The sequence below is a fragment of the Capra hircus genome, chromosome 26, assembly GCF_001704415.2.
Source record: "Capra hircus breed San Clemente chromosome 26, ASM170441v1, whole genome shotgun sequence".
Lineage (NCBI taxonomy): Eukaryota > Metazoa > Chordata > Mammalia > Artiodactyla > Bovidae > Capra > Capra hircus.
In genome coordinates this window covers 47,174,974-47,188,546 of record NC_030833.1, presented here as the reverse complement: position 1 = coordinate 47,188,546, position 13,573 = coordinate 47,174,974, and the positions used below count along the sequence as shown (strand labels likewise).

Genomic DNA, 13,573 nt, shown 5'->3' with positions numbered 1-13,573 from the left:
TCTACATTTCCTAAAATATATACATAATATCTAAAATAAACTTATCAACTTGTTTGATAAATGAGGAAAAGTTGCTTCAAGAACTCTAAAACCTATGCCTAAGAAGTGACTAAAATTCTTTTGCATGAAAGTTTCTCATTTGAAACTACATATTGAATTAAACCATAAAATAGATCCTAATAAGATAAAAATTTCTTATGGAGTATAGTATCTGTTTATCATTGTATTTTATATATAAATGCTCCTAAATACTTATCTGGCATATAATAAATTTGGGGAAAATTGTATTGAATCTTAATTTTTTGCTGTTGTAAGTCATTAAGGACAGAAAACATTGCTCAAAGAGTTGTAAATTGAGGAATATGAATTTTACCTGGCAAGTCATTGCAGAATATTTATGGAAAATGATTAATTATCTTTGTTATTTGGTTTACATTTCATTTTGGATTCGTTCCTGAAGTGATTTGTGTATATCTACTGCAATGAGTAACTGAATGAAGTTGATAATGACAAAGGTAATAATAATCATCTGTATCTTTTAGCATTCACGTTTATTTTCCTTCTCCTGCTTCCCATTTTATCAGTAGGAAAAGAAACTTTTCTTATGGAAAAAATTTTCACAGTAAGCAAACCAATATTATGGATAGTACAAACCTGATTCTGTTAAGCTACATTAATATTACCAGGGGATATAAGTAAGATGTATTCTATTTTTTATATATTATAATAGAGATACATCATTCAAAAGTTGATGCCTTTTGTGATTGAATCATATTGAATCAAATGATGAATATATTGTAGTAATAATTCAATAAGTGATGAGGTATATTACAATTAAAATTCTTATTGTTTTCTTATCATTCTATCCATTTAGTTCAAAATTTTTGTAACTCTATGTTAGCATCAGCTGCTTATGATAGACAATCCAATTTCTCTGATCAGCACCGTTTCCCTAAATGTCTACAGATCTCCATAATAAACATTTTTCATTTGTGTGTGTTTTGGACAATCATGAATTTGAAATATGAGGAATGAGGAATACATACATAGATTTGTATAATGAATGGCCATTTATGTCAGGCTTTCTGTATAAAGAAGGGAGCATACAATAGCTGTTAAGAATTCTTGAAGTTGAATCTTGTTTCTAACACTTAACAGCATGTGGCATCCCACAAATTACATAAACTCTGTATCTCAATTTCCTCATCTGGAAATGAGGGTTATGATAACTTCCTGAGATTTGTGTGAAGGTTAAATTCATTATATGAGCTGTTCTTAATACAGTTGCTGTTTAGTCCCTCAGTCGTGTCTGACTTTTGCAACCCCAGGGACTGTAGCCCACCAGGCCCCTCTGTCCATGGGATTTCCCAGGCATGATTACTGGAATGGGTTGCCATTTCCTTTTTCAGGGGATATTCCCGACCCAGTGATCTAACACACATCTTCACATCTCCTTAATTTCAGGCTGATTCTTTACTACTAAGACACCAGGGAAGCCCAATGAATCTTACATATGCGTTTGTTAAGTAATACATACATGTGGTATCAGTGTAACCTATATATAAAAATCACGCAATGATTTTTCATTGCCTTCCAGTTCTTCCTCTTCGTAAAATCCTTTGTCATGAATCACTAGACAATGCCTCTATTATTTTCATAGCACTTCTTTTTTCCTCTTTAATCATCTTGCTTTGATTCTGATAGTGATGCTGAATAATCATCATATCTAGGATGTTGCAAGTTCACATATTACCAAGAGCTCTGTTTCTCGTAAAACAATGAAGATCAGTTTTTAAAGTATAGAGTGTCTGTATCAACTTTAAGTTCAAGAAACACTATTTTCTATTCAATATAATGTATAGCAGAAGAATTTTGGATGTGACTCTTCCATATCCTGCTCTACTTCATATCTTTTTAGAGACTACTCATCTTTTCTGCAGAGTGGAATGTGCTCTAGATTCTGTATTATGGAAAGACAGAGGATTTAGAATTCAGATTTGCTTTTTAAGCTATATCTGACATTAGAATTATTTCTTAAAGCATGGCATGTTTTCTTCCACTTTTCTGAAAGTTAAATGAATTTTCACAACTACCTCTTTACAGGAAGTTAGTAATAGGGTTCCTACAGAACCCTGAGAAGACTCAGGTTCACTATCCCTGAATATGTTAATGATTGTTAAAGCCACTGGTGTTATATGTGGGGAATGTATTTATTTATATGTAGCTAAGTCTATTTTTATTTTCTGAATGTGCAATCTCTTTTGGATTTAATATTAATGCAAGGAAAAATTATGCTACACTGGTTACACACATTCCCTTTTCAGTATCTGTGCTTTACCAGAAATGATATGCAATGGGAATTTTTATTTAACTGTAGTCTGATGAGTCATATTAAAACATAAAGCTTTAGAAATGGGGGAAGGTATAATGACATAAAATTATTTTCATGTTTTAGTATCAAATTATTACCTGATAAACTAAACTGAAACTTTGATTATGGCTTGTCTCTCATGCATTGACAATGACCCCTAGTGGTGAGATAGACTGTCCATTAGGCTTTCATTTCTCTTGCTCCTCGTTTCTTTGTTTCTTTGGTTTTTTTTTTAATACTGATTTGATTCATTATTTCAAGAGTAATAAGAAAATTAGGTAATTAAATGATAAAGTGAAACAAGAATTTTAAGAATTAAATTTGTTTTTGTTGCTTATTGCTGCTGCTGCTGCTAAGTCACTTCAGTCATGTCCGACTCTGTGACCCCATAGACGGCAGCCCACCAGGCTCCCCCATCCCTGGGATTCTCCAGGCAATAATACTGGAGTGGGTTCCATTTCCTTCTCCAATTTGCTGCTTATTATCTCTTAAGAAATATGTAGTAAAAGTAATTGACAAAATTCCTGAGTGAGTAAATCAGTCTGTGAGCCAGTACAAAAAGTAGCATAAATATTTCTTATAATTTCTTATTTCATATAAGTAGGGAAACTAAAAAATTCAGCACTTGAAGCTGTCATTTAAAATGAAGTTATGTTTGCTTTAGTAATTGTACCATTTGCAATTTATTTTAACTCTAAAGAATATGCATCACAGAGTGCTTAATCTGCTTAAGTCATTACCCATAAGGATTAATTTACTTTAGACCTCTATAGCATTAGCAGTTTTTAAAAGTGCATTGTAAGACTTTCTGTATGGGAGCACTATAGGAAATTGTATTAGATGTTATTAACAAACTATATAAAATGGAAAACTAAGCAATATTTTTTCCTGTCTGCTCCTCACTTTAATGACATCTTAGAATGTCTCCTTAGAATTACAATAACATAAGATCTGTCAGTATTCAATGCAATTAACAATATTCGTGTATATAAAATATAAGATCATTAATTATTTTTATCCATCTAAATTATGATCAGGGGTTAATATGTTTTATTACAATATCCTGTCCTGCTATGACTCTTTTTGAGGAAATATTTTAATACTATTTTATTCTTTAAAAGTAGCCACTGCAAGTGGCTATTTTCAAAAGTTATGAGACCATAGTAGAAAAAATTAATACTATACATTGTAAAGAAAATATCATCTATGTTTATCTCAGGAGTTATTCCATGGAAAGCTGCTGTGTATTGCTAGTAGGTATTTCCACTATAAAAGAGTATATTAGCCAAAAAAGAGAGAAAGATTTAAAATGAATGAAAAGGCTTCTTTATTATAGATGCTTTACAGAAGGACATGGCAACCCACTCCAGTATTCTCACCTGGAGAATCCCATGGACAGAGGAGTCTGGTGTGCTACAGTCCAGAACACTGCAAAGAGTTAGACATGACTGAAGCTGACTGAGCACACACTGTACCTTACTGTCTGACTATCTGAGAAAGGGTTATAGATGTAGTGTTTTCCAAAGTAATCTAATGCACAATTTTGCATGCAATATATAGTTGAAATAATGTAGAAAATACTGACCTCTGTGTTTCTTCAGATTCTTTGAATGTTTCATTCTCTGTGACTTCCACATTGTGTTTTGTTGATTGTTGCTGTTCAGTTGCTCAGTCGTGTCCAGCTCTTCGCAACCCCATGGACTGCAGCACACCAGGCTTCCCTGTTGTTCACCAGTTCCTGGTGAGCTCATGAACTCTTGCTCAGACTCATGTCCATTGAATCAGTGATGCCATCCAACCATCTCATCTTCTGTTGTCCCCTTCTTCTCCTGCCTTCAATCTTTCTCAGCATCGGGGTCTTTTCCAATAAGTCAGTTCTTTGCATCAGGTGGCCAAACTGGAGCTTCAGCTTCAGCATCAGTCCTTCCAATGACTATGCAGGATTGATTTCCTTTAGGATTGATTGATTTGATCTCCTTACAGTCCAAGGGACTCTCAAGAGTCTTCAACACCATGGCTCAAAAGTATCAATTCTGCAGCCATCAGCCTTCTTTATGGTCCAACTCTCATATCCATACATGACTACAGAAAAACCATAGCTTTGATAATATGGAACTTTGTTGGCAAAGTAATGTCCCTGCTTTTTAATATGCTGTGTAAGGTCAAAGACCTGGTTGTAGTAATGGAATAAGGAAGGACTCCCACCTCAAGTACATAAAAATAAGAGTCTCTCCTTGAAGGTGAATAGTTCTCAACTCCTACAGTTTATGGAAGGACATTTATATCACTTTAACGTGCCCCTTTAAGCTGTTACCTACAGTCACAACAATTTTACTCTTGTGTTTAAATAGAGATTCAGCTCCAGGGCAAATCTGAAGGACGCTGTGATCCTGGCCCTCTAGGACATAAGAAGTCATTCTTTTCTGTTAAGTGGCAACCAAAATGTATGACTTTATTATTACAGGAATTTACCCTTAACCTCTATTTTCTTCTAAAATGAATGTTGCCCTTCTTCTTTTTATTTATTTTTTTTAAGATGGGTACCCAGACTCCGACAACTGATAAAAAATTTTAAAAGCTGATGCTTTTCTATGGCAACTAATGAAAGATTTATCATTCCTGTAGCATTTGCTTTTTGTACTGGAAATATTTTTCAAATGAATTAAGCCAAAATAATTCAGAATATTATAGACCTCAGTGTTACTTACATAATCTGCTTGCAGAGATTATTAGTTATTTTTCTAAAATAAATTACTGATTTTTTAATGCCTTTAATAGCAATATACCCTTATGATTTTACCCTCTAATAAGTTAATGCCTTACATTATCAAATATAGGATTTACTCACTGCCCACCATTGAAACCCACTCCAGTATTCTTGCTAGGAGAATTTCTTCGACAGAGAAACATGGAGGGCTACAATCCATGGGGTCGCAAAAAGTATGACATGACTGAGCACATAACACTTTTTATTAAAACTTTGGATAGTTACTTTGACTCGTGCTGTGAAGAAAGAAATGTTTTATATTACATTTGTATAATCTGCTGTAATAACATTAAATTTCTGAGAAAAAAAATATACTTTCAGGGAACTGATCTCTTTTAAAGGCATGGGACATTCTTCGTTGATGAGCTAATAGCTTCTCCATTATAGACCAGCGCTCAGCTTGTAGTTCTGTTCTGCAGAATCTACAGTAAAATTACTGTGTTTTCCAAAGGCTTTGTTTGAATATTCTTTCATTGTTTTTTCACAGAAACCTAGTGAAGTTAGGTTGGTAGACTCCCACTTGTTTTCAATTTGGTGTTGTATATAATTATATAGTATATATAATACTATATTAATATATTCCAATTATATTTAAGGGATAGGATTTGTTTATTTTATTCAAAATCTTCAATCCTGTGAAAATACAAAAAAAAAAAAAGATTCTAGAGCCATAGGGTGATTTTCATATTTCAGATTGCAGCTGTATGTTTCACTTTGTTTTTAATTGTAACTTTTGCTAGACACTTGGAAAAAAATCAATGTGGTAACATTACTTCAGGTGAATATGAAGAAAATGTATTTTTTTCTTCTGTTTTGTTTTATTTATTAGGATAATTAGTGTCATTTAACCTACTGTTAATATTAAAAAATGACAAGAGTTGACTTTAAGTCTCATTGGGTAGTATCTGTTTCTCTTTCATGAATTATTTTTAATTAGGTTCAAATATTATTTAATTGATTATAGTTTCAAAATAATGTACTTTAATACTAAAACATTCAAATTTTATAAAATGAAGAGAGACTTTGGTCTTTGAAGAAGTCAACTAGAATTAAACTAAAAAAAGACCTGAGAATTAACATTTCAGTCATATAACCTTATCCAAGGTCCTTAATCTCTTTACATTTGTTTTCCTAGGACAAATATCTAATCAGAGTAAAATAATATTTTTTAACTGAAGAATCATCAATTCCCCTAAACATATTTTTCAAAACACAAGCTTAATAAATTATTTATGATTTGCATATATATTCAAAAATACATGTTTTATATATTTAAATATATAAAATTCAAACTGAAATGAATATTAACAAGTTGACTTCTAAATAGAAAGTCATTCCCTTTGAGATATTGGACAGAAAAAACATTAGAGTTCTTTTGGTCTATATATTATACATTTATGTGTGTATTCTTTAAGTTTCTTGTGTGTTTATATATTAAATACTATAGACATGTAACAAACATATAGTGGATTATATAAACATATACACCTGAATATGTCTATATATAAATTCCAATTTTATATTATTCCTATTTCATTGGTATCTTTTTCTTGAGTATCTCACTATCTACACAAAATCATTTCAAAATGCATGCTTCTGTAACAATTTTATTAATTTATGCCTAAGCATTTATTCATGTAATGATAATGAAATGTATCATTACAGTGAGCTGAAAGAGTTCGCATACATTCGTATATGTAGATACATGTACATCTTTTATTTCCTAAATTTAATCTAGTTAACTCATGTACTTTATCAGATTTTTAAAATTAGATATGGCAGGGGGAATTAATCCTGTCTTCATTTTTTCCTTTAACTGTAAAGATTTCTGGACTGATGGACTATATGCTGATTTCCAGGGCTTCAGATATCCTGTTGTGGTCTACTTACGCATGAGTTTAATCATCAGTATCTTCTAGTTGGGCCATTGTAGGATTGAAAATTTACCTTTTCTTTTCCCTTTGAGAGCCATTACCACCTGCTTTCATCTCCCTGATATCTACTTACCATAACTGGCTCTAACTGTCTCTGCATTAGTCAAGCTCACAATAATTCAAACAAGCCTACATGCAGCAGAATAAAAATGCCATTCCTTTACTAAAACATTTTCCAATTAGTAGTGTTCATACTCTGCATAAACAGTTCCTGTTCATCTCTCTCTTCCATTGTATCTCACTAAAAATAACCCCTGACAACTTAATATATCTCAGACTAACTCATCTAATTAGTCTGCCAAGAATCTGACATTTTTACCTTCTGTTCCTTTATTTATGCATATATATGTTCTTTCCCTCAAATTACCTTCAAGGCATTGATCAGCTAATTCCCATCAGAAAATCTGATTAACTGTCTTCACCTATTGTTCAGGACATTAAACCAGTGTATACTTTCATATGTATACAAAGTATTAATATTTTACTATTTTATAAATGAAGATACTACAGATCAAAGGAGAACACTAAAGGTATTCCTCCAAAGTCTCATGCACACTATCTAAAATAATTTGCATTCTTTTGATAAGTATATTTTAATGGAATTAGCACTCAAAGAATTTACTTACATATATTGCACGGGACCCCAAACAATATTTCAATCACTTGAAACAATAGCTTGTTTTTGGTTAGTTGTTGTCATTCAGTCACTCAGTTGTGTCTGACTCTACAGTCCTATGGACTGCAGCACACCAGGCTTTCCTGTCCTTAACTATCTCCCAGAATTTGCTCAAAGTCATGTCCATGGAGTCACTGATGCCATCCAACCATCTCATCCTCTGTTGCCCCCTTCTCCTCTTGCCTTCAATCTTTCCCAGCATTAGAATCTTTTCTAATGAGTTGGCTGTTTGCGTCATGTTGCCACAGTATTGGAGCTTCAACTTCAGCATCAGTTCTTCGAGTGAATATTCAGGGTTGATTTCCTTTAGAATTGACTCATTTGATCTCCTTGCTGTCCAAAAGACTCGAGAGTCTTCTCCAGCACCACAGTTCAAAAGCATTAGTTCTTCAGAACTCAGCCATTTTTATGGTCCAACTCTCATATCCATACAAGACTACTGGAAAACCACAGTGTGTTACTGATCCTGTTTCAGTGCCAATTGCCTGACTATATCTTTTGTGTGTACTGTTCATTGAACGCAAGGTAGGCAAGGCACTGGCTAAGAGGCTGGATGAAGACTTCAGGAGTTGTAGGAACTGCCAATACATTTATTCTTTCCTGGCTAGCATAGCAGCTATAACATGACCTCTCTCCTGGCTGATATAGCTGCTGTAGCAGCAGCAATAATATAGCCATAACATAGCCTCATATAACATATTCATGATGCTGTTCCAATGTAGCATCAATGTAGCAGCAGCAAGGGCTTTCATGGTGAAACTCATACAGGCATAACCCACAAAGTAGGCCATGATCAAGTGAGTTCTTCGTGATGCACACATGCAGTTCTGTAAATGATCTCAGACATTAAACAACCTTGCAAAATCATTGTTTACAACTTCCTTGGTGTCTCAGAGGTTAAAGCGTCTGCCTCCAATGCTGGAGACCCGAGTTCGAGCCCTGAGTCAGGAAGATCCCCTGGAGAAGGAAATGGCAATCCACTCCAGTATTCTTGCCTGGAGAATCCTATGGACGGAGAAGCCTAGTAGGTTACAGTCCACGGGGTTGTAAAGAGTCGGACATGACTGAGCGACTTCACCTTCAGAGCAAGAGGGCATGAGTGTGTGGAGCGAGAGAGCCTGACTGGTGCCATCTTGTTAATTTCCTCATACATAGCTTTGGGCAAATGGACCTTTTTCCACAAACAGTTTCTCTGCTTTTTAATATGCTGCCCATGTTTGTTATAGCTTTTCTTCCAATGAGCAAGCATCATTTAACTTCATGGCTTCAGTCACAATCCACAGTGATTTTGGAGCCCAAGAAAATAAAGTCTGCCACTGTTTCCATTTTTTCCCCACCTATTTGCCATGAAGTGATGGGACCAGATGCCATGACCTTAGTTTTTTAAATGTTGAGCTTTGAACCAGGTTTTACATTCTCTTCTCTCACCTTCATCAAGAGGCTTAATTCCTCTTCGCTATCTGCCATTATGTTTGTGTCTGCATATCTGAGTTTATTGATATTTCTCCTGGAAATTTTGATTCCAGCTTGTGTTTCATCTAGCCTGGCATTTCACATGTGTACTCTGCATATAAGTTAAATAAGCAGAGTGACCTGCATATAGGTTACACAGGAGGAAGGTATGATAGTCTAGTATTCCTATCTCTTGAAGAATTTTCCACAGTCTGTGGTGATCCACACAATCAAAGCCTTTAGACTAGTCAATGAGGCAGAAGTAGATCTTTTCTGGAATTCCCTTGCATTTTCTATGATCTAGAAGATTGGCAATTTGATCTCTGGCTCCTTTGCCTTTTCTGAATCCAGCTTGTACATCTGAAAGTTCTTGGTTCACATACTGTTGAAGCCTACCATGAAAGATTTTGAGCATTTTGGTTGGTAAAACCTTTAATTTACTAAATGATTTAAAACTACTTAGGAGTACACTTGGAATGGAAAGGACTGGATTCTGAAGATGACACGGCTCCGAAAAGCTTCCAAGAAGTGCGAAGGAAGCTTTGTGTAACTTTTGGCGGGAATCAAGGCTAGCAAAACCTCAGCAGTTTACTACTGCCAAGACTGCCGGGGCCGCCGCGCCCGCCCGCCCCGCCTTGAGCTAGAGTAGACGTCTCTATGGTCGAGTAAACGTAGAGAGGCGTCTCTCGGCCCTGGGGGTTGGAACTGCGCGTGAACCAAGAAGAAAGATCCCTTTGGTTCCAGAGAATCTCTTGAAAAAGAGGAAGGCTTATCAGGCCCTCAAAGCCACCCAGGCAAAACAGGCGCTTTTGCAAAGGAAGGAGCAGAGGAAAGGAAAACAAATCAAGTTTAAGCGACTAGAATGGTTTGTACATGATTCCTGGCAGCAACTACAGGACAGAGTGCGACTCAGATGGCTAAAAGTGAAACCGCATGGCTTGGAAGTGCCAGACAAACATTCCTTGGCCTTTGTTGTACGCATTGAAAGGATTAATGGGGTGAGTTCACTGGTGCAAAGGACCATTGCCAGACTTCGCCTGAATAAGATTTTCAGTGGTGTCTTTGTGAAAGTGACCCCTGAAACCATAAAGACGCTTCGTATCGTGGAACCTTATGTGACCTGGGGATTTCCAAATCTGAAGTCTGTTCGGGAACTCATCTTGAAACGTGGACAAGCCAAGGTCAAGAACAAGGTCATCCCTCTGACAGACAACACAGTTATTGAGGAGCACCTGGGAAAGTTTGATGTCATTTGCTTGGAAGACCTCATTCATGAAATTGCCTTCCCGGGGAAGAATTTCCTGGCAATCTCAAGGTTCCTATGCCCTTTCCAACTCTCAGTGGCCCGTCATGCTACCAAGAATAGAGTGGGCTTCCTCAAGGAAGTGGGCTCACCAGGCTATCGAGGTGAACGCATCAATCAGCTCATCCGGCAGCTGAACTAAACCCAGCGTACCTGAAAATAGTGCACTGGAAGCCTGTGTTGTTGTTTTATGGGCTTGTCACTCAGTATCTTCAGGGAAGATTGTTTTCTGCTAGAATATATCTTCAGAAACTGGAGGAAAGGGCCAGGGGAAAACACAGTGATGTTCCCAGCCTGCACTGCATCCCACCTCAGTTCCAAGGAAGAGTTCCTGTGATGACCACCGTCCACCTCTGAAACCAGCAAAGGCTCATGCCACGGAGGAGGAAGTCCTCTTCTATCACGTCTCTCCTGGGCTGTACTGTTGGTGACTGAACACTTACCTATGAGTACAAGACAGCATTGGACCAAGCCCAGGAGCATGTTGAACCTGGGGTTTCCTGGGGCCTTGTTTTTGGAAGAACTTGAAGTTAGAATTGAGTTAAGTTAGAACTTAAAATTAAAATTGAAAGCACACAAACGGTAAAAAAAAAAAACAAAAAACAAAACAACTACTTAAAACAGTGCAAAGAGCATCTTTCTTTAATGAACCATTTAAGAAGATATCATACAATGTTCCTTCACTCTAGAATAATTCAGAGAATATTTTTATAAACAATGTGTTCTTATACACAACTACCAAAAGATCCACTAAAACAAGAAATGAATACTGATATACTGCAACCATGTAAACATCAGACTTTTATTTATATGACCTCTGATGATTATTTTTCTAATTAAATTGTGACCTAGTCTTGTATTTACTGAGGATATTTTAGAGAAAGCCCTCTCCATCTTCACAGAATCTCTTTTGAGTCTAGCACTTTCAGTTGGCCTTAAAACAATTATTTTTTTGTATTTTTTCTCAGTGCTCTTTTACTTGGCAACAGCTTTTGAAGCCTCATTGCTCCATCACACAGTGAGTTTAGGGTTTGTATTGATTCTCTCAGTGGCAAATATGCCCATAGGCAGAGGTGTAGTTGAATAATTGTATCAAAATGTACAAGCTTAGGGGTGAAATGGAGAAGGGAAACTAAATTATTGGATGATGCTACCTTTGACTATGGTTGGATATTTCTGTAAGATGTTACAGAAAACCCAACAAATCTCTTGCCAAGCCCAAAATATGTTTAGTACTTCTGAATTTTGGTACTTGTTATTAATTGTCCCCAGATGGGGCTTTTCCTCATATACTAAGGCAATGGGAAATGTGCAGCTTAACATTTTATTCTCACATTTACATGCACACATATACATCCTCCTTTATTCTAGAGAGATTATACCTACTTATCCACTATCTACAAGATATTTAAAATATTTATCACAGAGAAAATGTCATAAAATTTAAAATAAACTAATAAATAAGAAACAAAAACTCATGAAATGTATAAAAGTTAAATGAAATTTAGTTTTAAGGAAAAAAGGAAAATCAAAAGATGAATACCAACATTTATAAAATGAAAGAGAGAACATTGCATAAGAAATTATGCATAGTGTTATCTCTAGTCAGAACATGCCTAATTTTAAAATAAAAACAAAATATATCCTACATGCATATGAAGAACTTAGAAAATATAAAATCAAAGATAACAGAGAAAAGTTTGGTTAAAAAAAAGAGAGAGGAATCCATTATGTAATTAGAAATGAAGAAAGCAGAAGTGAATAATCCAAGAAATGATGATTCAGTTAAAATTTAAAATCAAATGTCACACCTCTAGTCAGATCAAAGAAAGATATATTGAAGGACACTCTTAAGGAGAACATTTCTTTAAAATGATCTTCATGCTGATTCATAATAAAATGATGATTTTGTGATAGGTAAATTGCATATAAGTAAAACTTAAAAACTTTGCTGACAAATGTAAATGAAAACTGATATATCATTATAAATACTGTTTTTGAATAAGACTCATATGTGATTTTCAGGAGTGATCTTCCCTCCTGCAAAAAAATTAATAATATTTAATTATTAAATAAAAAGTAATATAAATTGAATAACAATTATAATAAGAATGTTTTAAACTTTAATTTGGTCAAGTTATTCTTAATCTGAAATAATATATGCTTGAGAATAATCTAGAGAATATAATGATTAAAAATAAAAGGAAAGGGCTGAAACAGCAATAGAAAACTAATTAGCCTAGACTATAAAGAAACTAATCCAAATGTTCTAATTAAGCTTCAATTTTTTTTGTTAAAAGCAGGCCAAGAATTTACTATTTTTTTATTTACTATTTTTGAGATACCTATAAGAACCAGGAACTCTTCTAGTTGCTAGACACAGAGGCTTTCTTGGGGTTTAAAAGACAATGGTGAAACAGCTAATAACGAACAGATACAGCAAGTAATCTTTTGAAAAAAGAAAAACCATAAGGATACATATTAGAGAATGTAATTGGAAAGCACTAGGGTTACCTTAGCATTGAGTATCACAGTGGCCTTTGTAAGAAAGTGATATTGGAGTTAAAATCTGGATGATTTGATGTCCGCCTTATCAAGACTTGGGAGAAAAATGGGCATTATGCTCTCCGGTCAGAGGCAAAGGGAAAATAATCTTGACATATTTGAGGGACAATTCAGGCCAATGTGGCTAGAGGTTAATGAAAATAGAGTTGGATGGCAGAAGAGGTGTTCAGAGTGGTAGAGAATTTTAGTAGTGGATATGGACAATCTGAATTTATTTAAATACAGCAAGAAAACAGAAATCAGGGGTATGACATAATCTGACTTACGTCTTAAAATTATTTTTCTTTTTTGATTGCTGTCTCCTACTTGTATCTATAGGGATACCCAGCTTTTGGGTTGCCTATGGGCAGCTGCTAAATATTAGGCTGCTAAATATTTTCATTTTTTATCGAGATATTTTGCCATTATGCAGGGAAAAGACTGATAACAGAGGAAAATATATCTTGAGATATTTTAAAAATTTCTGTTTATTGTGAGAATGATTTGAGAGCCTGTTAAAAAGTCA

At 34.8% G+C, this 13,573-nt stretch overlaps 1 protein-coding gene across 1 annotated transcript in view; it reads left to right on the top strand.

Annotated features, from left to right (window-relative positions):
* LOC102181467 (60S ribosomal protein L7-like 1) overlaps positions 1 to 11,083 on the top strand; it is a 95,744-nt gene extending 84,661 nt beyond the window's left edge. Inside the window, exons 5-6 of the mRNA XM_018041127.1 lie at positions 9,664 to 9,746; positions 9,845 to 11,083. Of these exons, the coding sequence (XP_017896616.1) occupies positions 9,664 to 9,746; positions 9,845 to 10,645 (884 nt within the window). The 3' untranslated portion in view covers positions 10,646 to 11,083. The remainder of the gene's footprint in view (positions 1 to 9,663; positions 9,747 to 9,844) is intronic.